Source organism: Trichoderma atroviride, chromosome 4 (assembly GCF_020647795.1).
Source record: "Trichoderma atroviride chromosome 4, complete sequence".
In the NCBI taxonomy this organism is placed as follows: Eukaryota; Fungi; Ascomycota; class Sordariomycetes; order Hypocreales; family Hypocreaceae; genus Trichoderma; species Trichoderma atroviride.
Window position 1 is genome coordinate 3,010,293 of NC_089403.1, and position 23,801 is coordinate 3,034,093.

The 23,801-nt window shown below is 49.3% G+C and overlaps 7 protein-coding genes and 2 non-coding genes across 10 annotated transcripts; 3 read left to right on the forward strand and 6 right to left on the reverse strand.

Annotated features, from left to right (window-relative positions):
* Positions 1-1,431: 1,431 nt before the first annotated feature.
* On the forward strand, positions 1,432-2,064 carry TrAtP1_008338 (uncharacterized protein; the record flags this gene model as incomplete). Its single annotated transcript, XM_014086686.2, has 3 exons — positions 1,432-1,540; positions 1,678-1,994; positions 2,059-2,064. 3 exons carry the CDS (start codon positions 1,432-1,434, stop codon positions 2,062-2,064), a joined length of 432 nt encoding a protein of 143 aa, XP_013942161.1.
* A 1,145-nt stretch (positions 2,065-3,209) lies between these two features.
* TrAtP1_008339 (uncharacterized protein) lies at positions 3,210-3,513 on the reverse strand (the record flags this gene model as incomplete). Its single annotated transcript, XM_066113874.1, has 2 exons — positions 3,210-3,445; positions 3,501-3,513. The coding sequence occupies 2 exons, from the start codon at positions 3,511-3,513 to the stop codon at positions 3,210-3,212; spliced, it is 249 nt and encodes an 82-aa protein (XP_065969963.1).
* Positions 3,514-5,160: 1,647 nt separating this feature from the next.
* Positions 5,161-8,339, reverse strand: TrAtP1_008340 (uncharacterized protein). Its single transcript, XM_014086687.3, has 5 exons — positions 7,781-8,339; positions 7,526-7,725; positions 7,124-7,457; positions 6,884-7,074; positions 5,161-6,822 (listed from the first exon to the last, which is right to left on the reverse strand). Exons 1-5 carry the CDS (start codon positions 8,141-8,143, stop codon positions 5,460-5,462), a joined length of 2,451 nt encoding a protein of 816 aa, XP_013942162.1. The 5' UTR covers positions 8,144-8,339; the 3' UTR covers positions 5,161-5,459.
* A 1,035-nt stretch (positions 8,340-9,374) lies between these two features.
* TrAtP1_008341 (uncharacterized protein) lies at positions 9,375-11,979 on the forward strand. Its single transcript, XM_014086688.2, has 2 exons — positions 9,375-10,213; positions 10,299-11,979. The coding sequence occupies exons 1-2, from the start codon at positions 9,904-9,906 to the stop codon at positions 11,576-11,578; spliced, it is 1,590 nt and encodes a 529-aa protein (XP_013942163.1). The 5' UTR covers positions 9,375-9,903; the 3' UTR covers positions 11,579-11,979.
* Positions 11,980-12,031: 52 nt separating this feature from the next.
* Positions 12,032-15,371, reverse strand: TrAtP1_008342 (uncharacterized protein). 2 transcript variants are annotated; one of them, XM_014086689.2, is made up of 2 exons: positions 14,993-15,371; positions 12,032-14,733 (listed from the first exon to the last, which is right to left on the reverse strand). In XM_014086689.2, the coding sequence occupies exons 1-2, from the start codon at positions 15,009-15,011 to the stop codon at positions 12,305-12,307; spliced, it is 2,448 nt and encodes an 815-aa protein (XP_013942164.2). In that variant the 5' UTR covers positions 15,012-15,371; the 3' UTR covers positions 12,032-12,304. The 2 variants fall into 2 exon arrangements, with proteins under 2 accessions (XP_013942164.2, XP_065969964.1); XM_066113875.1 differs by having other exon boundaries at positions 12,032-15,371.
* Positions 15,372-16,075: 704 nt separating this feature from the next.
* TrAtP1_008343 lies at positions 16,076-16,173 on the forward strand. The gene has a single exon. It is a non-coding gene; the product is annotated as a tRNA-Leu (tRNA).
* A 134-nt stretch (positions 16,174-16,307) lies between these two features.
* TrAtP1_008344 (uncharacterized protein) lies at positions 16,308-19,292 on the reverse strand. The gene is made up of 2 exons (XM_014086690.2): positions 17,737-19,292; positions 16,308-17,644 (listed from the first exon to the last, which is right to left on the reverse strand). Exons 1-2 carry the CDS (start codon positions 18,234-18,236, stop codon positions 16,576-16,578), a joined length of 1,569 nt encoding a protein of 522 aa, XP_013942165.2. The 5' UTR covers positions 18,237-19,292; the 3' UTR covers positions 16,308-16,575.
* Positions 19,293-19,970: 678 nt separating this feature from the next.
* TrAtP1_008345 lies at positions 19,971-20,068 on the reverse strand. The gene has a single exon. It is a non-coding gene; the product is annotated as a tRNA-Leu (tRNA).
* A 277-nt stretch (positions 20,069-20,345) lies between these two features.
* TrAtP1_008346 (uncharacterized protein) lies at positions 20,346-22,883 on the reverse strand (the record flags this gene model as incomplete). Its single annotated transcript, XM_066113876.1, has 4 exons — positions 21,828-22,883; positions 21,479-21,737; positions 20,606-21,394; positions 20,346-20,533 (listed from the first exon to the last, which is right to left on the reverse strand). Exons 1-4 carry the CDS (start codon positions 22,470-22,472, stop codon positions 20,346-20,348), a joined length of 1,881 nt encoding a protein of 626 aa, XP_065969965.1. The 5' UTR covers positions 22,473-22,883.
* Positions 22,884-23,801: the final 918 nt, after the last annotated feature.

The following is a 23,801-nucleotide window of genomic DNA, read 5'->3' on the forward strand; positions in this document are numbered from 1 at the left end:
TCTTTCAAAAAGAAAGAGGAAAAGAGATGCAGCAGGGCAGCTTCCCCTTTATACTGCTGCGCAAACTTTGCTTCTTGCACACAGCAGAAGAGTCATCAGGGGGTCCAGCCCAGATCTGACTACAGCTTGAGCTTCCAGCACTTCAGCATGAGCTGTGACTCTCCGTCTCCATCCTTATCTCAATGAGAATGTATACTTGGCCTCAAAGTATAATAACAGCTCAAGATTGCTTCAGGCTGCGTGGTAGCAACCCTTTGAGATACCTCGACTCAGTGTACTTTGATTTCGCTTTTCCTCTTGCACACCCCTCCCAGAAAGCCGTATCGCAGCAGCAGGTCAGCTAAACCGCAACCAAAGCCAAGAATCCTTGTTAGATCCACCCACTGTCAGGCACCGTCTCTTTGGAAAACCTGCGCTGCCGGTCCTGTTCTGAGCTGTACTCGTATCCTTCTTTTTCATTCCTGGCAATGGCACCAAGTGGGGCGTGGGGGCATGAGCCAGCGAGCCTCATCCACTCGTACAACTTCATGCTATCTGAACGCGGTAAAAATTCTCTATCGGATAAGTCGATCCTGATAGCACGAGTAATAGGAGTCTCGAAATTCGCTAGCAGTACTAGGTATACTAGTGATTTTTTTTCTTTATGCCTCAGACAACAACCACGAGGCAGAAAATTTTTCTTGGTTTGTTAGCCAGCACTCGACAGCCAACACTCACACCTGGCATCACGCTTGGCGTCATTCTCACTCAGTGTCGTCTGGGGAAACATGTGTCATTTGTTGAAAGTTGATAGTCTTCACGCCTTAGAAGTTAATAGTGGCTGTCCTGCATATGGTTGGATTAAGGTTTAAGCCAATAATGACCTCTGCCGCTCTGTATGCAGAGATTTAGACCTCCTCTCAGTGAAGCCGATGGCTTTGTGGCAGAAACGTCAATGGCCACTGGCTGACGCCTGAGTCCTTCATTGGAATGCCAACTCCCAAAGTTTCATCTCTTCTGGTGTACAAGTCCAATTGGCGCCGCCAAATAGAGTAGAAGCCTCAGGCTGTAAAAATCTGGAGGGTGCAAACGAAGAGCTTTCCTCAGGCATTTGCAAATCCTGCGAATCCGCACCCGGCTTCCCCCGATTGGATGAAAGACCGCCGCTGGTATCCCTCTACTGATGCTAAGATGGGCACCATAATTTTCGAAGAAAAATTCGTTCGGCCTCAGTCATCCACTTGGTCCGGCGGTGGGAATTTCACTCGTTTGTCCAACCTTGGCCCCGGCTGACCTCCTTGGCCAATCCCCAAGGTGGGTCCTCTTTTCTTGCCATTCCTCTATCCAGCTCCAGTTCTCTTTTTCTCTCTCTCCTTCTTCCTCCAGACTTGACCTTCACCACTCCATCCAATCCATCCAGTCCAATCTTCCAAACCCCCTCAAACCATCACAATGGCCTCCCGTGTCTTCGCCTCCCGCCTGGCCTCCCAGATGGCCACCAAGGCTGCTCGCCCTGCCATGCGTGCTCCCGTCGCTGCCGCCAAGCGCACCATCACCACTGGTGAGTCAAGAAAAACTTTTTCCCTCAGCAAATGATGACCCCTCAACACACGATGGTCGACTTGAACTATTCCATCATCCAGAGGGCATCGGTATCGCTCAATTGGCGGACTCCATGACTGACATCAATTCGTAAAGGCAGCCCCATGCAGGCCATGAAGCGCCAGACCATCCAGGCTGCTGGCCGCAACGCTTTCCAGGCTCAGCGCCGTGCCTACTCTTCCGAGATCGCCCAGGCCATGGTTGAGGTCTCCAAGAACTTGGGTATGGGTTCTTCCGCCATCGGTCTGACCGGTGCTGGTATTGGTATCGGTGTCGTCTTCGCTGCCCTCATCAACGGTGTTGCCCGCAACCCCGCTCTCCGTGGCCAGCTCTTCTCCTACGCCATTCTGGGTTTCGCTTTCGTCGAGGCTATCGCTCTTTTCGACCTCATGATTGCCCTGATGGCCAAGTTCGTAAGTGTTTTCGAGACTTCCTGAGCTTCATTTCATTGAATCCGTCTAACCGACTGTTGCGTAGACCTAAATTGCCTATCGAGAGATTGGAACAGCTCCGGCCAGTGGATGGAGCAATTAATAAAAGGGGACGACGTTGGACCGTCCACCATTTGGAGTTTGATGGTTTGTCAAATGCAATTGGGGTGCCAACGTGCACAATAAAATAAGGAAGATGATGCATCATAGACGGTGTTAGAGATTGGGGAATTTGGTCATCGATGAAAATGATGTCCTCTGTCTCATAGATTTTGGGTTACCACCCGTCACGCTCCGTCATGGAGTCGATTGTAAAATAAAAAAAAGCCTCAATTTTCATTTCGCCTCTTCAGTAAATGAAGGGCTTTGATCAGTTCAATTTGATGTACCAGCCAAAACGCGATGAGCTTGATCCGCAAACACTTGTTTGTAACTATTATCAAGCCGCTTTTTGACAAGAGGGCAAATTCATTGATATGACGGGATAGAGAAGCGTAAATTTCAGCAAATAGAGCTCTTCTTTAGAACTATAGCTATCACGCAGGCGGGGAACTCATCAGCAATTATTTTTGTGGTTTTCACCGACTTGGTGAGCGCTGAGGGCTATACTGTGCGTGATATATCGACCAAGGTGTCCACAACCTGAGGGAAAGGATTGCTCCACACGGTGTTAAAGTGCTGGGCGAGCCTGATAGCGGGGGAGGGGTTTTGCTTTGTGCTTCACTCAAAGCTGGCGAGCTGGTTTCAAGAGTGGACTCGTGAACAATGCCCAGTGATAGTCTGGTGGACCTCAACGAGATAAGGGAAGGGATGGCCTGTATGCCCCATAGTGGATCAACTGAAGAGCATGAGATCATATATATCTGCAGTGTCTCAGTAATTGGCGGTGATATTTCGACGTCTCTGTTCAGGAAATCAAGATGATTGATTGTAAGGCAGCATATGCCATCTTCTGCGAGGCTGAAATGATAGCCAGCCAGTCGTCTTGTATGTCTCAACCCAACATGGTAGCCGGATTAGCTTCGTTTGCCAAGCACGAATTCAACACCCTCGATGCCCTGCAGCTTTTGATCGCACATTCAGGCCTTATTCGATCAGCTCTTTGGGCAAACTGAGTTTCGCAATGCCATCAACGAATCGCGCCCATAGCTAGGCTCCGTGGAAGTCACTCGGGCTATCGCTAATATTCGTCTTTGACTAGATGCTCGGATCCCAGGAAGTCATGCTAAGGATCCATGGCCTTGTTTGATATTGGACCACCATCTTCTGCCAATCGCCCTCGTTGATGATCCTTGACGTGCCGTTCTCATTTGATCCAAGTGGATTGGAGTAATCATTTACTCGTGTTGAGGTTTTGAAGAAGAGCAGCCATGTTGACGAAGCGCTCAGATGGTGGCATTCTCGCTCAGTATTGGACTTGGGACGAAGAACATCTTTGCCTAAATGTTAGCAAGCTGCGACTTTATCAATGATCCAGGGACAACATACGAATGGCGTGCATCACGGTACTTCTGCGCCATCTGCCGCGTCGTTCCGATTAGGCGGATTGAGAATCTCGTTCATCGTGTCGACGCTCATGCAATCGAATTTTGGATGGTTGAAAAGTCTGGTCTCGAGAGACAAGCAGAAGATGCATGTAAATGGACAGATGCGCGAAGAGAAGGCGCAAGGGGCATGCATTCGAGATGCCTTCCCCTCACAACGATTCCCCTCACGTGTCACATGACCTCTCCTGGAATCACTGCAACGACGTTACATCAGCACATGCATTTCGAGAAAATTTGGAAGAATCAACCCTTGCAAATGGGCTGATAATATTGGCATCCTCTAATTGAAGTACCAGAGAGCTGCGTTGCAGCACATGCTGCAGAACGGCGTGCCGTATGGGTTGCGTTGTGCGGATTGAGTTTGAGCCATGGCTTTTGGCTGCCGAAGCCACCAACATGGGCGGCCGTTTCCCCGGGACCTCGTCATTCTGTGAGGACGCACTGGGGTCTGAAATACATATAAAGTGTGATGCTGCTGTCAGTGACTACGGCCAGTAAATACTACATATGTGAAGAGAGCAGCAAGGGAGAATTATGCGGCTGTTGTTGGACGATCAGTCACGCCACGCAGCTTGATCAGGCTACGCTGTAATGCAGGCACGTCTGCAATAATCCCTATAGTATGAATAACTGGTGCGTTTTCAATGCTTACCAGCGTAACGGTATCAGGTCTTTCCTGCGATTTTCTGAAATTCTCTAAGAAAGCTTTAAATAGAGAAAAGTTATCAAGCACGGCTACTGCTGCTGCTACTACGATTATTATCCATTTCAAACGTACCTATATGATAGGTAAATACCTGTTTACATGCGGGTTAACTACATGTACTTTAAAGAGCTACATTTCTCCCTCTTTATAACTCTCATGTCAGTAGAGCCTTATAACGAGAACAAGCTTTCAAGGAACTGGAAGACTTTGCCGATCAGCACCCGCACCATGCTCAAAAGATCAGGAAGGCGGCGTTGGTATTTATCATAAGGGGAGATTTTTCTCAATTTCACAATAACCTAGCGCCTGATGCAGCAAAAGTGAAAAAGTATTTGGTGTTTCGCGAGATGACGGCGAAAGAGCAACGTAAATTTGAGGGGAAGCCGGAAGAGGCGAAAAAAGGCCGCGTCAAAGTGAAGGCTCAGAGTCTACCTGTAGCAGAATACTATATCTCATTTTCCGATTGAGGTTAATACCATTCGCATTTAAAGACCCCTTGTCTCCGTTCCATGTAAAAAGCAAAATTAATTCCCATTTCGAGCTATAAACCTTGACATGTTTTAAATCAGAGGGACGCCATCATTCTCAGCGGATATAGCATTCGTCTTCTATAGCCTACCAAGGTACTTGATATCCAACAAGTCTGAAAGTCAACAGTACCATAGTCGCAGAACAATGGTGAGATTGCCTGCTGTTTGAGCGGAATGGAGCTGCGTTTCCCCTTTTTGATTCAGGATACCACGTCTCTTCGTACAGTCAGGCAAAGGCGACCATGACTAAGTGGCAGTTCTCTTCGCGGGTCATAAGAACGAAATCGTAATAGCAATCACTGCGAAACTGTTCAATTCACGGCATGGTAATGGTTCTGCTCTGTCAACGTTATTACTTCGTGCAATCTTAGTCATGCATGTATTACTATTTCCCAGGTGATGCCTCTTTCTTGGATAACACACTAATGTTATTCGACAACAGCAATTCTATAATGACCGTCGTTTCCCTCCCGTTAGAACTATTGAAAACACTGGCCAACTTGCAATGATTTTTACAACAAAAGCTACACATAGGTAGTCTGTATCCTAAGATACTCAATGATTCAAATATATGCAACGCCATTCTCTCCCTCCATTCCTTCCAATAGATAGCCAAATGTTATCATAATCTATACATACAACTAACCCTACGACATTCCTCCCTTCATTTCTTAAATGTAGCGCTCTTCTCGCCCCTAACTGGCGGCATCTTCCTTGCGGGTTTGATCTCGTCATCGCCCGTCTTTGCATAAGGATCAAATGCCTTCTTCTTAGCTTCTTGGGCCGATTCCTTAGTATCTTCTCTCTTCGCATGCAGAACCGAGGCCGCCTTGCTGTAGTCGAAAGGAACAGCTTGGTACTTGGTAGGCTCTTCCTTCTTCGCTTGTTGCTGGTTCTTCCGCTGCTCTTTGCGAACGAGCTTCTCCTCTTGTCGCTTAGTACGAAGCTCTAGGCGTTGCTGTTCCTGAGCCGCCCGGGCTTCATCTCGCTGCTTCTTCTTCTCCAACTTCTTTGCTTTCTTCGCCGCCCTGGAAGGAGTATCCTCATCGTCTATCTCAATGACAGCGTCGTCATTGGCGTTCTCATCTTGCATCTCAGCATCGCCATCGGAAGCCAAGTCAGCTTCGCTAGATATTGACTCGTCGTTCTCAACAGCCTCAGCCTTTCTCTTCTGTCCCCTCCGCAACGTGAATTCTTCGTCTTTATCAACTTCTGCAGCAGGTATAGTCTCCTCTTTTGGAGGGGCAGTTACTACAGGTTCTTGCTGGGGCTCGACTTCGACCACGACATTTGCGACATCGCCAACAAACCGCTGCCAAGGGAAGGGGAAGTAGTCTTCCTTGACATCACCTGACTCCTTCATTTCATCCCATCGCGAGCTGACGGCAACATCGCCAAACAACTGCGATCGCGCAAGTTTTGCGGCTGTCACATTTGCGTCGGGCTTTAGAGCTTGACTTTGCGTTTTTGTTACCCTTGGAACTCCACTCTGGCTCTGTAGGGTTGCAGGGTCTCTGGAAGAGAAAAACTGTAGCAGGCTCGGACCTCCTCGAGCTTTTTCCTCTTGCATCTGAGTCCATATCTCATTCACCCTAGATCGAGCTAAAGATGCATTCAGCGGTAGTAGGCTGTGGAGGGCCTTAGCGTCCGGTGGGTTGACGCGTACAATTTCGGTCAGATTGTTGTTGCCCAGCACAAAATTGGGATTCTCGTCCTCTTTACGAGCAGTAAGGTCTCGCCAATTCCAGAGAGCCCTGAATATGGCAAATTGCTCGCTTTTATAACCAAGCTGTGAGTTTTTGAGAACAAAGTTGAACCACCCCCTCGACCCTTCGCCGGTTTCTGCGTTACATTCCGGATTCTCATGCCTTGATAGTGAAAGCTCTCGCGATCTTTCCAAGACACGCTTTACGAGGTGTTTATCGGAGTCCGACGATTGGACAAGTTCGTTTCGAATTTTATCGTAGATGTAGAGAAGGTAGTGGGTATCTGAACGAGCGTAAAACATCATTTCCTCGGAGAGGGGCCTAGATAGTGTTAAAGGGGAGGAACACAAGAATTATACGAAGATGAGCTATTGCATCATACCTGATTCTCCAGTCAGCCAGTTGATATCGCTTGTCAGCATCAAAGTTGACAAATTTTGAAAGGAGAAACGCCAAACTTCGACTTGAGTAATGTAAGGCATCGCTGGCGAAAAATGTGTCGAAGAGGCCATTGACGTAGAGGCCAAGATCTCGCTGCAGCCAGACCATATCCATATATGCTCCGTGAAAGACCTATAATTGTGAGCAACATGGGCTAAATTCGTTTGATAAGAGTATTTACCTTGACAATGGTGGGATCGGCGAATACTTCGTTAAGCACCTGGAGCTTATGTCGCCACGGCTTCAGCGTATCAACAACCCAGTCCTTTTCTCGAGTGCTGATTTGCAACAAGGAGACCAGTCCAATATACGTTCTAAAGTCGTGATGTTCCAAATCAACCGCGATTTCCTTGGCTTCCTTTAGCTCTTCAAGCATAGCAAGAACGCCCTCGTATGTGTCCACCCATGTAGCTGAGGTCGCCTCGTCTGGCTGGGGCAAAATCGGATCTTGGATCTGGAATAGTCGGTCCGGATATTGCATGCTTGATATCTCTGTTTCGTATGGGTGTCTGTATCTATACGAGGAAGTAGATTATTAGTCTCGATATCGCAATACGGCGAATAGAAAGCAGGGAAAACATACTGAGTTGTGCCATCGTTTCGGACAAATGTGACCAGGCTCTCATCCAAAGGGACAGTTGCATGCGGCTTCTCTGTCAGAATAGGCTTCCAAGGCCCATCAAAGAAGTTATTCGGTTGAATTTCAAAGTCCAGCTGCGGCTTCTTTACGTTGGCGTTGCGGATAACCTTGCCTGTTGATTTGGGTTGCTTCGCCTTGGAGTTCTTGTTAGGTGAAGGTTAGAGTTATATCCATGTATTTTGTTTGTAGAAGTCTTACAGAATCCGAGTCGCCATTCTCTCTCTGTTTGACAAGACCCGTGTACTCGTCTATCGCCCGATCTGCCTTTTCCAAGATGGAATCTACCACGTCCACCACCGCGCGCCAGTTCATGTCTACATCTTCGGGGTCTTCCAACTTGATCGGCTTTAGGCCACATGCTTGAGCTGCTGAGCTTAGTAACCGGGTGGAAAGATCGAGAATACGCGACGTCTTGTCATCGAGCTGCTCGGCAACATCTGGGTTGATGGTGCGCTGGAAACTCAGATCTTGGGATGCGATGCGATTGGCGGACTTGACAGTTGAGACGAGCGACTTTTGGATTGCCTCCTGGAGGGAATTGAAATCTTGTGACGAGTCCATTGCGATCAACCGCTCCCCCAAGAAGCGACAGGGTGATGAGGTCGTCGGCACCGCGATTGACTCTGCGAAAAATACGGCTCGAACAAGGAAGTGCTTATCGATAAAAAAAAGTTGATTAGCAGAGTTGGGTCGCCAAGGTCGCGTCGCAAGAATTTAGCGGCAGCCTGAGAACCTGTAAAAAGTGGGCACTGCTATCCTAACAACTCTACTGTAGGCCTAATCATCTAGCGCAGGCAGCCTGCAGGCTTATAAACTGGATTGATCTCTTTGTCATTATGCCGTCTCTTGTGATCAGCTGCGCTGAATACCTCCTTGGTGTATTCGGTATTTTTTGAATGGAGACAGCAGGCACGCTGTCCATACTAGTAGTTTCTTTCTTTTTCTGCTTTTCCTTTTTGGCCCATCGCTACTCGAACTAAGAATTCTGCAAAGAGAGAGTCGTAAGCATCATGAGCTTATCCCGTGTCACCATCATACAAAGAATGAGAAAGACGGATGACGAAATTGGTCTGAGCTCGGACAAGTCTTGTTGTCTTGGCACATTAAGCTGTGAGATGCGAACAACTTGAGTGGCATCCATGGCCGTTCAAACCCCCGTATGTTCTGCATGTACCTGACATGTATCAATGACTTGACCTTGTGTTCCTTTCTGTTGCTTCGGCCCGGTTGGATGAATGACTTAATCAAAATATTTTGCTCATGCATGGCCCAGCTAGAATCGTCCATTGGCCAGGGCCTCCAGGAACAGGGTTTGGCGCACCTCGATGCTACCTAGTAGAGTGCCTAATAAACAGCCAAAATGGATCAAAGAGAAGAAGGGAAAGAAAAAAAAGTTTGCTGCTGATAAGTACCTGCCCCATAGGCTGACGTAGAATGCTGATGTTATAACGCCCAGCTTAATCATGTATTTTTGCCATTTCCCATGCTGATGGATCCCGCCGCAATGCTGGGTCGCTCTATGATCGATGATCGGTGATGTCTCCAGGCGCAAAACGGACTGTTTGCTCCGCCATGGCACAGGCACAAACAGCTGCGCGTCCAAGCGGCCGCCTCACAGAGTTTTGTTATCAGCATCTGGCCGAGTGCACAAGTTTAAGCGCACCTAATTGTCCGACAGGCCACGGAAAAGACCAGATAATATATCCCTCATCAACGTTGTAGACAGCAGTGTGTAAGGTACCGTACAAGGAAGAGGTAAAAAGTGACGAGTGTGACTGCGTCAGGGAGCTGTAATGCAGCTTTAGGCCTGTGCTAAATGCGCCGTAGCCCGGGCAATGGCCGCTAAAATCTGCCCCTCCCCCCTCCCGCTGCTTGGAACTGCCCCTCTCTCCAAGCTTTTTGCTTCTTGATACGACATGCTATAAGTAAGCATCCGGCGCGAATCAGCCTCTTGTTTTTCGCTTCTTCAAGCAACAAAGCCGCGGCAAGATTCTCGCATCTGCCAGCTAGATCAGTGCACTTGACAACTGCGAGTATATTTGCGCAGTAGCAACCACTTTCCTGAGCTTGCGCCTCCCGAAACTACTGAGTACTAGGTGTTTCTTTACCCTTGTCTCAGAGCTACAACTCGATTGTCGTCATCCCGAACGAGCGAACCAAGCCTCCTTGGCTGTTAGGCGCCGCCACTGTCCTACTGAAGAGCTTCATTCCACTGCAAACGTCTTTCGCCCAGCTAATCAAAGCACCGAATCTCAAACGACGAGCTACGGCGACGACTTCGAGCCGAGAGCTTGCCATCTCGCTATAAACAATCAGACACAATGCCCGCTGCTGTTGGTTCCGACGGAGAGGCCAACCCTGGCCGTCTTCTCCTCCTCTCTAACCGACTGCCCATCACCATCAAGCGCTCCGACGATGGAAGCTACAGCTTCTCCATGTCGTCTGGTGGCCTCGTCACTGGCCTCAGCGGCCTCAGCAAAACGACCAGCTTCCAGTGGTATGGCTGGCCGGGCCTTGAGGTTCCCGAAAACGAGGTCGACGGCATGAAGCGCCGTCTAAAAGATGAGTACGGCGCTCATCCTGTATTCATCGACGATGAACTGGCCGACAGACATTACAACGGCTTTGCTAGTGAGTCCTTCCCTCTCCCTCTTATAGGCCTGTCCTTTCAATCACAGGGTAAAAGATGTTGACGTCATATTTCTTCTCTCTGCAGACTCTATCTTGTGGCCTCTTTTCCACTACCACCCCGGCGAGATTACCTTTGACGAGTCGGCGTGGAGCGCATATCAAGAAGTCAACCGCCTCTTCGCAAAGACAGTCATCAAGGATGTGCAGGACGGCGACCTTATTTGGGTCCACGACTACCACCTGATGCTTCTGCCTCAGATGCTGCGAGAAGAGCTTGGGGACTCCAAGAAGGATGTCAAGATTGGCTTCTTCCTGCACACGCCTTTCCCCAGCAGTGAAATCTATCGAATTCTGCCTGTGCGAGAGGCTCTGCTCACCGGTCTCCTTGACTGCGACCTGATTGGCTTCCACACTTACGATTATGCTCGCCATTTCCTCAGCAGCTGTTCCCGAATTCTTGATACCCCAACTACCCCCAACGGCGTTGATTGGAACGGCCGCTTTGTCACGGTCGGAGCATTTCCCATCGGCATCGACCCCGAGAAATTCGTCGAAGGCCTCCAGCGACCCAAGGTCCAAGAGCGAATCGCCGCCCTCAGCCGCAAATTTGAGGGTGTTAAGCTGATTGTTGGCGTTGACCGACTGGATTACATCAAGGGCGTGCCTCAGAAACTACATGCTCTGGAAGTATTCTTGACGGAACACCCTGAATGGATTGGCAAGATTGTCCTTGTGCAAGTTGCAGTTCCATCTCGACAAGACGTCGAGGAATATCAAAATCTTCGCGCCGTCGTCAACGAACTTGTTGGTCGCATCAACGGCAAGTTTGGCACCATTGAATTCATGCCCATCCATTTCCTCCACCAGTCTGTTTCTTTCGAAGAGCTTACAGCGCTATATGCCGTCTCGGATGTGTGCCTGGTCTCATCTACGCGTGACGGCATGAATCTGGTTTCGTACGAGTACATTGCCACTCAGCGCGAAAACCATGGCGTCATGATTCTCAGCGAGTTCACCGGCGCCGCCCAATCTCTCAACGGCAGTCTTATTGTCAACCCTTGGAACACCGAGGAGCTTGCCAATGCCATCCACGATGCCGTTACCATGAGCCCCGAGCAGCGCGAGGCAAACTACCGTAAGCTCGAGCGTTACGTCTTCAAGTACACGAGCGCCTGGTGGGGAGCCAGCTTCGTAGCTGAGATGACGCGCCTCTCTGCGGAGAACACGCAGTCCAAGACGCTGCGCAACATCTCCGGAGCAGTCGTGGGTCTTGGCCAAAAGGTGCAGCAGATCGCCGAAGAGGCCAAGGACTTGGTAACAGGCGGCGAACAGGCTTCTTCGGGGGCGCCTGAGACATCTGAATAGGCCTACTAGCTGCTTTCTTTCATTTTTGCTTCTCTTCTCTTTCTGATTCTTAGTCTTTTGGTAACCTAAAGGTTTTCTTTTTGTATCTGTTTACGCTGGGTTAGCGAGTGGGGAAAAAAACGTGCATGTATGAGTCTATTATTTATTTATTTTCTCCGTCTTCTATATCATATTAATTCCCACTTCTTCTCTCTTTGAACTTTGGTGGGAATGATATATTCTTCTATTTAGATGTTCCATGAACGTATCCGTTGTGGTCGCTGGTTTGAAAAGGGAAAGGTCAGCAATAGTCCGTCGTCGAGATGGATTGTATTAGCTGTTTATTAGCAGAGGATAGAAAAGCAAATTAGTTCATTCTTACGTCAATATATATACATCATAGTGCTTCTGCACGATTGTTATTGGATCAGATAGACATGCATTCACAGTCACTGATATTGGCAATCTCGAGATAAAGGCCATTGGCTTGATTCGTTAAGAGCTATGTACTATAGTGTATCTAAGTAGAAAAGTAATAACAACAATCGTAAGCAGCATCGCAAACCCAGCGAACTCCATCGTCCTAATCGCGTAATCTAAAGCAACCTGTGGTATCCCGTCATCGTCGTCATCATTCCGTCCTTTCCCGTTCCCATTCCTATTCCCTTCTCCTATCTGTACCCTTCAATATCCTTTCTCATGTGCTCCCAATATGATTGATATATATCAGGCATATACGAAGCCACTTTAATAAGGGGAGTCGACAATGTCATCCCTTCCGAGCTTATACTGGCCACTCTTTCCCGTACCGATTCTTCCCGACTTCCGTGTACCGCCCAGCAGTCGCACGTCTCCAATAATGCTTTCTCGTGTAGGCTCCTTAAGACTTTTCTTAGCGACCATGTTGACTTCGTTGGGCAGGGCAACAATGACGTTCTTGTCAGAGCCGAATTTGAAGTCATCTGCCATGACCTTCTCCTCATATCGCTTAATCATATACGGCGTTTTGGTGCCGCGAGTGACCCGCTTGAGGTTCCACTCAATGATGTAAGGTCCGGAAGCAGTGATGATGCTGGTCTCGGAAGCACCCTCGCCCGTGTTGAATTTGGCAGGAGTAAATGATACGGGCAGGCCAGTCTCGTGGTAAAACTGGGCGACGTGTTCGGGTGAAAGGGCTAGACGGCGAGGGCGGGGCTTCGAGTCTGAAGAAAATGCCTTTTCGAACCCAAGCTTTCCCTCGTTCTTGCCATCGTGCTGCATAGCATCGATAAGGAGGATGTAGTTCTTTGTAGTTCCCAGAATCCATCGGCCATCGGCTGAAACATCCATACCAATGATGGGGTCACCAAGAGCGGGAAGTTGCGTCTTGGCTCGAATTCCGAGGCGGTCAAACAGACGAATATCACCCTTGTTGCTTGCTACGGCGATGTAGCCCTTCTCGGTGGTAGCAATGGAGGAGAAATCGTTCTTTGAAACGTATTGCTTCGTTTCCGAATCGACAATCTTGTTGCCAGCTTGGCGAGGATCGACTCGGAAAAGTGCGTTGTGAGAGATACCCAAGAACGTCTGTTCTCCAGTCATCTGTGCAAACTTGTTCTCGGGAGCAAATGTTGTGACAGACATATCGTCATGGACATTCCACTCGTCGACAACCTTGCCATACTCGATATCCATGCGGTAGAGCTTGTTCGGATCCACGTTGTTTTGCATAATGAGATCCCTATCTTCTTTGTGGAGCATGACCTTCTTTGGGTTCATCAGTTTGCCTCCAGGAGTCATCACCTTTGAGATGTTGGTGGAGAACTTGAGATGGTTATCCGGCGTGTGGGTGAAAACTCCAATCTTGGAACCACGAACGACAAAGGAGCGATCATGTTTGTAGCCAACGGCAAGTTGAGAGTTGACGTCTCCATCGTTCCTTTCCTGCTGTTCCTCGTCATCATCATACTCCTCGTCCTCATCATACTGGGCACGTTCATCCTCCCTATCCCGCTCCTCCTCCTCCTCCTCTTCCTCTTCTTCTTCCTCTTCAACTGGTGGCGCATCTTCCATGGTGAGGTCATTGAACGCATCCAAGACATATTCACGTTCTTTCTCTTGGATCTTCTTCCACTTGGTTTCATTCAATTTCTCCCATAGAGCTTGCATCACCCCTTCTTGGAATTTCTCCAAGGTTGGCTGATCCTTGAAACGGAGAAGCCACGATCTCCCAGTTCCATCTGCCGACCAATGGTTGAAGATGAAAGAGAGATGCTCAAAGTCAAATACCGGGTTGAGATCGGCAACCACGGGAGTGCCTAGGATCGACCTGTCATCCGCATTAATTTGCAGCCAATACTGCCAGTTTCCGACTTCAGAAACAGCAGCAATGACAGAGTCTTCAACCTGGGAAAAATGCCCTGCTTGCGGATCGTAGAGGTGCAATTCACCGGACACGGCAGCATAGATCTCCAGTGGCTTGGGAGCAGCCTTTGGCTCTGGCGCCTGCTGGGGTGCTTCGACCTCTTCAACAACCGCTTCAGGCTGCTGCTCTGCGGCGGATCCGCGCTGAGCTGAAGAGTTGGCGGTTCGCTTGGCAAACATGTCGTCGATGGAGTCGATAGAGCGGGCGAGAGTCGGGCTGTGAAGAGGGCTAGCGGGAGGGATGGGCTGCTCCTCGGGGAAGTCAAATTGCTCAAGATCCTCGTCCGAGGCTGTCGTATGCGGTTTGCGATATTTGCGCTCGTATTGGCACTCTTGAGCCGTTTGAAGGAAACGCTTAGCTTCCGCGTTGGGGACAACACTGTCGCAGACAAACTCGTAAAGATCGCCGTTGTCGCCGCTCAGGTCCTTCCAAGCAAGAACAGTCTCCTCGCCTCCTTCTCTAATCTCGATACGGAAGCGCAAAGCTTCGTCGAGCAAAAAGGTCTTCTCGTCGCGCTCGCCTACAAGAGCGTCAATCTCAGCGTCCTCGCCCTCTTCGTCAGCGAGCAGTTCGGCCTCTCCCTCTTCAAAGACTCGCTGCACGACGAGCTGGTACTGGAAGTCTTGATTGGTCCGGCGGATGCGGATAGCAGAGTCCTTGAAGATGAGTTCTGAGTATCCCTTGGGCGAGAGCGGTCGCACGAGGTACAGCTGGCCTTGGGGAAGTTCGATGAGGGATTCTTGGGCGGTTGAGCCGAAGATCAGCTTGCCAACTAGATGGAGGCCGGTGTTAGCAGAAGTGGTGCGACGGTTTGGAATAATGAAGTGGAAGAGGAAGAGGAAGAGGAAGAGGAAGAGCGGAAGAGCAGAAAAAGAAGTAGACGCGGGCGAAGGAAGGCATCCAGAGCCTTAAATAACAGGGCGGCAACAGAAACTGAGGGGCCTTTATTGGAAACAAAGCCGAGCTGAGCTACGCTGTTTCTGGGGATTCATGCATGCCTCAGGGCTGCATTCACTTGACTCTTGACTTACCATTTCTAAGGACGAACATCTTGGCAAGAGGGTTTGCCGTTGCTCTCCTACAGTCGTCGTTGCTACTTTCAAAGCGTGCGCACAAGGAAAACAGCAATGCGAGAGGAAATTAACGGTAGGCAGAACTTGGGTGGGGGAGGGCACAGGAAAAAAAAACAAAAGGTGTCGTAGCAACCGTCGTCAGGAAGAAAAAGGCCTAGTGAGAACCTGCAGCACAAGGCAGTATCTAGTGGTGCCTCTTACAGGGGCTTGACACAGCGTGCAGAATGGAAAAGATTGAGAGAAGAGTTGAAGATGATTTTGTTGGTTCAAGGTAATAAATGTGGGCAAATGCCGTCTTTCGTATGCACGTCTCAACAGATCAAACGGTCCAGCCTTGACTGCGTCATACTCGCACCAAACAAGCTTCCGCTAACAGCCAGCCATACATACAAACCTGCTGCCTGTGATCTGCTCTGTATGTGCTAGAATGCGCCGCTAGAACTGGCGGGTTGGCGCGTTGGCGGGCTCGAGTTGGAGGGGTCGGCGGGCGATAAGATTCGCTGGCGGAGGCGCTAGATCCTTGCCACAGTCGCCACGGCTTGAAACCCACCTTGTCCACTTCCAGCTACACAAGGCTGCGGCGGTGCTTCCACGATAGGGCCAACCAAAGGCGTGGATATCCTCATAGTCAAGTACAGTATACTAGATGTTTGACCATGTGCTGGTTGGTCTAGAATCACGTCTTGCAACGTGGCATTTTCTCAGTCTGGTGCTCAAGATAACTTGCGGTGGTACGTATGACATCATTCGCTGATACAAGCAATGGCGCGCAGCAATTCTGTAGCTATGATTTTCAAACCCTCTCTATGGCTATTTACTGGACCATACGATGAAATTTATTTCATATGGATAGATCCTTGGACATATTACCGAAATATAGAATCTACAAGACAAGGCTATCATTGAAGAAAAGAAAACAAGTCTTGTCATTACCATGTCATAGGGTAGGCCAAGATGCTTCAGTTCAAGAGGCACGGCCCGTCATGCTCATGCTGCCTTCATGATACGACATACGCACGCCGAATTTCAACCGATGTGATTGGCGAGATGGCCGAGTTGGTTATGGCGTCAGGTTAAGGCTACCTTAACAGCAATTCCTGGTGGAGCAATCCGCGTGGGTTCGAGTCCCACTCTCGTCATATCTTTTTTGCTTTTTTGCTCTTTGCTTGTTGATTGATGCAGTAGATGATGGGTAGTCTAGGCAATTCCTTTTTCATGGTAATACTATATTTCCTTGATATGTTATACAGACCCTTTTATAAAAGCGGGTAGTCTCATAAAGTTTGAAGAGGTATCAGAGGTATCAGAGGTATCATTCTATTATTCATTTTCCATCGGATGTCTCATTCTATTCGTAACCTAGGTATAACAACAAGGAAAAGGGAAAAAAGAAAGAAAGAAATTAGTGGTTGCAATCTCCTGATAATGCATAAAGCCAGACATGTATATATGCTCGTAGTATGCAGTCAACTTGAGCATGTAAGCAAACCTCGTCGCAAAACCATTCTCGATGCGACTTACACAAATCCCCATGAAGCGTCTCATAGCAACGAGTTCCTCCTATCTATGCTTGCCAACTCTGCTGCCAACGCAGCTGAAATCTCGGGTGGGCTCCGTCCGTTTCTGTACATCCATAGCCTGCTGAGTTCTTTGACTTTGACGTCCTTTCTCTGCTTCTTGCGGGCTGAAAACTGGTCGTACACCTCGATTGGGGTCGATATCTCGCCTGTTCCAAACCCTCCCGTGCCCCCGTAACTAATCTCAAAGGCTTCTCGCGCATTCTCCATGGCGGTGCCCTCGATACCAAACTTGATGACCTCTTCCATGAAGGCATTGTTTTCTTCGACTCCGATAAATTCCCCAGTCTCCGGATCGCGCTTTAGAGGAAACAAGCCATCAAGGTAGTGTTGGACGAAGAGGTGTCCGCCGTGGCCATTGGACCGATTGAATAGACGACCGAGGAAGCGAGGTAGTTGGCTGGAAGCCATTCTATTAGTCGCAAAGTGGAGAATGCCCCAGATGGCAACAAAGTCGGTGTTGTGAGTATAATGCTCGATATGGCCAATAGCTCTGTCCTTGGCAGCAGAGGCAGTGTGGTAAGACGCTATTGAAGAGGATCGTCGTAACAAATTTGCAGAGATCATCGGATCCTTCTTGACTTCCAGCGGTGTAGTGGCTGGAGTTTCATAGGTGGTCTCGGAGACGATTGTCTGCATAGCCTCAAATGGCTTCGACCGGGTCAAATCTTGTGAGATGACATGGCGGTGAGGGTTGTTGAAATGATTAGCGGCACTGCCAAAAGTGTATACTTCAAGCTTTGCGAGAAGATCTTGAGGCATCTCTTGTAGGAGCCAGTCCAGAACCATGCCACCTTCTATAGCCCCCTGAGAGTGCATGATGAACACCACCTTTGTCTTCTTAGGGTTGTAAAGAATATCTTTAATATGTCTATAGCAGACACGAATATCGCCGGTTGCGTACGAAAAGTTGCGCTGTATGAGGCACTCGATGACGTCGAAAACCATGCCGGAAGTGCGATTATGGATGCCGAGAATTGGGCGACCAAATGTAATCGCTAAGCGATTAAGATTTGTCTTCATCCAGTGCTCGCTATTGTCATTCAGTTCGAGTTAGAGTCAATACGGCAATAAAGACGGCAAAACATGATGCATTCCAAGCAAGCCATGGTGGGACAAACTCACCCAGTCGAGACGCCGTTTAAAAACACCCACTGCTCATGCTCATGCTCCGGTCGAGCTTTGGCATACTTTTCATCAGAGTGGAAGATGATGTCTTTGCCATTCAACAGCATGCAGACCAGCCTGTTGAGAGAATGAAAGCCAACGATGGCTCCGATTCCCATCCAAGCAGGAAAAAATATCGCAAATGGCAAAGCGATGAGAAAGGCGACCTGGAAAATGAGCAGGAAGAAGTGGACGGTGAGACAGAAGATGTTCATCCGCGACGGATACAGTTCATCAAGCTCGCCCGACCCAAAGGGATGTATAGGGAAGAAGACCCAAGGCAGTGCCCAACAGTAGGCGAAGAAGTAGTAGACATCTTTGACTAGGAGACGGAGAGGGAAGTCGGTATAGGCGTAGTTGATGACGGTTTCGCCGCCGATCTGGCAGCGGTAGAATTCGGTGACGGAGCTCATGAAGGACCTCGGCGATGCGCCGTTGGGTTGGTTTGGAGGTTTCATGGCGGAAGTGCGTGGATAATCGCGGTTAGGAGATGTATATAAGGTACTTGGTACCTAGGTATGTAACCTGGGCCAATAACGCAGCTGCAGTAAGCGCCTCCAGGTTTCTCCTCACAGGAAACAAAGGGAGGATAAAGAGAGGCCGTCACTTGTACTCTCAAGTATCCTCTGCAAATGAGTACATGTAAGTACTATAGCAGCAGCAGCAACAGCAGCAAGATAGGGCTGAAACGAGCTGGAGGAAACGCAGGTCCGGGCAATGGTGGTGAGCTAGCAAACATATACCTTTTATTCTTTTCCCTTCACGGCACTTGACCCCTGGCCGTCCATCTTCTAAATGCTGCGACTAGTCACTAGGCGCATACGAGTTTGTCGCTGTAGGCAGCGAGAGAGAGGAGAAGACAGGACCCATGAGAGGTGCCATCACATGTTGAGTTGCCCGGTATGACAGCTGTGGGCACTTTGCAACGCTCTGTTCTCTGCCTGGGCATCTTGGCTCTGACACATCGCATCATCTCGGCTGGCCAAGCGAAGAGAGGCGCCGTACAGGAGCAGACACAGCCAGTGGGACGTCACATAGGGCAAGGCTGAGCATGGAGCAGGCGATCAGCTGGCGAGTCCGCATTGGCCCGTGGTGTGGAGGAGCGTCAGCAGACCTGCAGATGCGAAACTTGGAGTCTCGGCAGGGCATTTCTGGGCCGGGCAGGGGAGATGCTGGGTGGAGTCGGTGTGCGGAAGAATTGATGCTAAAGAATGCTAAAGGCGGTGGATGGCTGCATGGAGGAATCGGGAATTGCATGAATGGATTTGGCGTGGTGTTGAAGTGGTGAAGAAGGATTGAAGGTTGATGGAGATGGACGCCGGTACTCGTATCTCAAAGCACATGGAACCGCCAGCATGTCTCAACCAACAAGCCATGCAGATGACATTAATGACATTAACACGCAAAAGGCACTGCGTCTCGTGCTCTTTACGGCTTCGGCACGTCACGAGCGAGATGTAATGCCTCCTTGGTGCTTACAAAGACTTGGAGGAACGAAGATCTGAGACAAAGACCGGTAGCCGGTGTGAACTATTCGTTAATGTCCCGCTGTCTTCAATGTGCTGAGACGGCATTTATAGGCCTAGCCGCTCTGTCAGGTACAAGAGCATGGTGTGCATGGCGGTGCTTGTACGCTAATTTAGAGCCCCGGGCTTTTAATGTGCCAGCGCTCGCATGAACTGAAGTCTGCACTCAACACGGGCACCAGCTAAGAATTCACTAGCAAGGTCGTCCTGGCCAGCTGGCAGCCATTATACAGGGCCATTACCACCCTACCAGAAGGTCCCTACATGTGCAGAGGTGGTATTGCTATACCGAGACTGTTGTGGTCACCAATGAAGATGCTTTCATGTTGTTTAATACGTACCTCAAGCCACAGCGCTTGGACGTTGGTCGCACATCCCAACGATTAAATACTCTAGATCTGTGAAATCATAGAAGTGCTGTTTTGCCGGGAATTTGGTATTGGAGGGTGCTAGCGTAACTTCAAAGGGAGATGGATGCCTTTTTACAACTTGAAAGCAGTACACTTACTGACGCCTATCCTAACTGTTACGAGGCGTATAAAAGAGAGGGGAAAAAAAAAGGAAAACAAAATGCCTTTAAACCAGAGACGGCTTTGGTTGAATATTGGCCCTCTTAAAAAGAGAGGCCTCTATTTCCAATAGCTCAAAAGGGCAAAAAGATATCGCTGACGAGAGTGGGACTCGAACCCACGCGGATTGCTCCACCAGGAATTGCTGTTAAGGTAGCCTTAACCTGACGCCATAACCAACTCGGCCATCTCGCCGTTGATGTTTGAGGTCTATGCTATATTCTTCTAAGAGCCATACCTCTACAACTGCGAGCCTAAAGCCCCCAATCCCCGTACAGCCTACAATATACATCACGGACAGCAGCAAAGCATTGGAATGGAATCGAAAGAAAGTTGGTATCATCTAAAAGTCTAAAAAGAATATTCAACAAACACTTATTCGAACATGTCGCAAAAGAGCAGACATTCCTAGCAGATGCTCTATTTGTCCTTGGAAAATTGCATCTTGATAGTCTAATTCTCCGACTCATATTCAACGATTTTCTTTCTTGCGGTGCAGGCGTTCCATCTCCTGCATGATTCGCTTCGGTTCATTGCGAATAATTATTGGCCGTGCTAGACGCAGCTTTGCAAAAAATCCCCAAAAGAGCGCATAAAGTAAGAAGGAGAGGTTGACGAGGCCGAGATATATCAATGGGATGATGCTGAGGGGAATGTTGCCTTGAATCACATGCGAGTAAGTGTCTTGGATAATCACCGGCAAAGGACAGAATAATAATAAATGTTTCTTACCAAATAGACCGTCACGGCGTTGGATAGTCTCCCATAATTCGCCAGTCATGACCTCGCCAGCTCCATCCCACTTCCACGGACCCTTCATGCGGAACTTTGTATTGAAACATGCTCCTGCGGCCCAGACGTACGGCAGTCTCCAGCCATTTTTCGTACGGAGGGCGAGCTTGAGCACTTCTGTGAATGTTGGTGCTGCATCGATATCCTTTGCTAGTTGATATGCGTAGCTATCGTGCTCGACGCCATAGAAGACACGCGCATCAGGAGGGCGTATGATGCGATAATGCCACTCATCGTCGGGATGAAGCGGTTTAGGGATTCGATTCATCAGGTTCATGGTAAACAGCATGGACTGCATCTCAGCCAGAGGTGGTATGGCGCCGAACCCCGGGCGAATAAAGCCAATGAAGCCAACTGTCGGCTCATCCGAGCTCCAGATCTGCCTGACATCCGCATGCCACGCTGTGGGATAAGGCTTGTCGTTGGTTTGTCTGGATTTATTGAGAAAAGGAAACGATGGGAGGTAGCCAGTGGCAAATACAACGACGTCTGGCTTGACTACGGTCTCGTTGATGCGGACAGACTCTGGACGGCCGTTGAGAGGGAAGTGCGCCGTGCCGTCCTTGGAGATGTGAGAAGGAATTGGTGCGACTTCTATTATGCGTGAGGTGGGAGGGATATCGGTGTTGAAGAAGAAGCGACGGATGCGAGTCGCAAGAGGCCACTTGGACGGTCGCCAGGGAGCCGAGACGTGATTGCTGATGCGCTGCCAGGCTTTGTTAAAGAAGACTAAAGTATTGAGAGTGGCATTGGATTAGAATAAAGACTGCTTTGGAGAAATATTAAGTGTTGGTATATATATATGCTTCATACCTCGTGATGCGTGAAATCGTTCACTATAAATCTGGCCAACAAACTGATCGACGCCATATGGAGAACCGCCGCAGAGCCAGCACCCAGCAGGCAATGCGACGAAATGGTAAAAGTTCCATATTATCATACTGTCTCTTACCATAGGATGAACATACATGGAGTCGAACAAGGTAATTTGAGATACATCGAGGGGTAGCTGCAGATACTCATAAGGCTTGGAGCCAAGGAGCCAGGGCAGAAATCGCTGACCAGGGACTCTCTGTAAGCCAGGTTAGCTACCTTTTTGCGAAAGAATGTTTCCTTGTGAAAAGAAAAAGAAGTTTGATGTTGAAAAGTATGGAATACATGCCTTTGGGGCTCCGAGCCAACCATCGCGATGGCATAGAATGACTCTGTCCGTATCCCCTGTCACTGCCAAGTAGGCAATATCTGCACCAGTCTCGCCACTTCCAACGACCATGACCGTCTTGCCCTTCCCAAACTGCTCCCGGGACTTGAATTCACAGGAATGTATCACGACGGGGACATGTTCGACGCCTGGCAAATCCGGAATATTCGGAGTGGCGTGCACGCCGGAGCAAACTGCAATGGCATCGCATTCCCACTCAATCTCCTCGCCGGTCAATGTCCGGTAAGTGACAATGTGCTCACTTGAGCTACCTCTTCGAATTGACTTGACCCATGTATTCAAGTTGATATAAGGCCACAGCTTGAAATGCGTGGCGTAATCGTCAAGATACTCGAGGTAGCGATCGGTAGTGAAGAAATCGTCATCATCGCTACGAGCGCGAAAGTCAGAGAAGGTGGTTAGATACTTCGACGAGACCAGCTCGGCCTCTTCGTAGCTATGACTTGAAAAGATACCACCAAGCCTGTCTTGGGATTCAAAGAGTCGAACCTCAAAGGGCGGGACGGGAAAGCGCCGATGGGCTTCGGTAAGTGTCTTGAGTTGTACGATGCCCGAAGGACCGCCGCCGATGATGGCAACGCGCATTTTTCTTCTTCTTCTCTTGTCTCTCTTATATCAGCCACTGGCTGGAGAAGCTGGGAGGGAGTTGATTAAAATGAAAAGGACTAGTCATTAAAAGCTTTCAAAAAAACAAAACAAAAAAACATGAGCGCCCTCTAGTATGCTTTGCTCATGAGAGGCCACACCCTGTGGCACATCCTGACCCTTAATAATCTCTCGCCAAAGGTGGACAGCTCCTTGCTTGCTAGACTCTCCATTTGTCATTTTACCGAATAGTAGTTCCCCTCCGGCTTGGCCATGGGGAGCGGATAGATTGTTTCCGCTATGCAAGGCGGGCCACACCACATGGCTATGCTCCTTGATGGGTATACTTGTAGGCAAAAAGACATGGTCAAGGGAGCCAAGACGGCTGCTACTTTGCAAGGGGGGGTAGTCATATGGGTCTGTGAGTCGACGGCGTCTGCGGTGGGCCGAAAGAAGACTATAAGAGTCGTCGTGGAGAGAGAGGTCCATGGCCCGCGGTAGTGGTGGCATGGAGCCAGCCCACAAAGGTCCCATCTCCGTTCGCCGACGAGCTATTAACTGGCTAATGGGTGCTGCGCTGTCCATGGAGTTGAACATTTGGGTAAGCAACTGGCGCGTCCAAAACTAGTTGCGCTGTCGAGCTGTCAAGGGTCATCGTTGCGCCGTCTGATGAAATTAATTAGCAGTACTACTAGGCATTACCTACTGCGGTCACTCGTACATGCTTGTATTACATGTCCAAGCTTTCCCGGCAGTCTTCCGCGACAGGACAGGGAGCGGTCCGCATTGATACGATACGCTGTCGCGAAACAATAGATGCATGGTTAGCAGTCCATGTTGCTTCAAAGCATGTTGGGTGGGAGAGTTTTATTCCCCGTGGCTCGCTTTTGGGGCAAATCCCGGCAGTTTGGTTCAGACGGGCGGCTAGAACCCACGTGGAAAATTCCAATTTTGGCATCTAGACTGAGCTTATTGGCTCTGGCCCAAGCCATCGGGACTGCAAGCAAAGAGAAAGGGCTACGAACCAACAACACTGCAACCCGCAGCTTTTGGATGGTGTCCGAAAATAATTCCCTGCTGCAGCTGGATATGACACATCGGGGTGCTTTTCCTGCAGAGCGCTCTTCTTTAGTCTTCGTACGACCTACTAATGTAGGCCATGGTGCTAATGCTCGTAGAGGCTGCGCAGGGGACTAGACCCGCTAAACGGACATATCGGGCCTGCGTAACTTGGGCGTGGTAGCACGAATGGATGGGATCGATCAGACATAAGAGATGGGGGAAGGTCGTGATACTCACGAACGAAGGAGTGATTTGTGATTTGGGTTT

What these genes read in the sequence shown, in the direction of transcription:
- TrAtP1_008341 (XM_014086688.2), top strand. Translation starts at nt 9,904, where the DNA reads ATGCCCGCTGCTGTTGGTTCCGACGGAGAGGCCAACCCTGGCCGTCTT. An exon ending in ACATTACAACGGCTTTGCTA is followed by an intron (nt 10,214 to 10,298) that starts GTGAGTCCTTCC and finishes TTCTCTCTGCAG; the next exon opens with ACTCTATCTTGTGGCCTCTT.
- TrAtP1_008340 (XM_014086687.3), bottom strand. Translation starts at nt 8,143, where the DNA reads ATGGACTCGTCACAAGATTTCAATTCCCTCCAGGAGGCAATCCAAAAG. An exon ending in CCGATCCCACCATTGTCAAG is followed by an intron (nt 7,075 to 7,123) that starts GTAAATACTCTT and finishes TCACAATTATAG; the next exon opens with GTCTTTCACGGAGCATATAT. An exon ending in CTGGCTGACTGGAGAATCAG is followed by an intron (nt 6,823 to 6,883) that starts GTATGATGCAAT and finishes AACACTATCTAG; the next exon opens with GCCCCTCTCCGAGGAAATGA.
- TrAtP1_008344 (XM_014086690.2), bottom strand. Translation starts at nt 18,236, where the DNA reads ATGAAACCTCCAAACCAACCCAACGGCGCATCGCCGAGGTCCTTCATG. An exon ending in TTAAACGGCGTCTCGACTGG is followed by an intron (nt 17,645 to 17,736) that starts GTGAGTTTGTCC and finishes GAATGACAATAG; the next exon opens with CGAGCACTGGATGAAGACAA.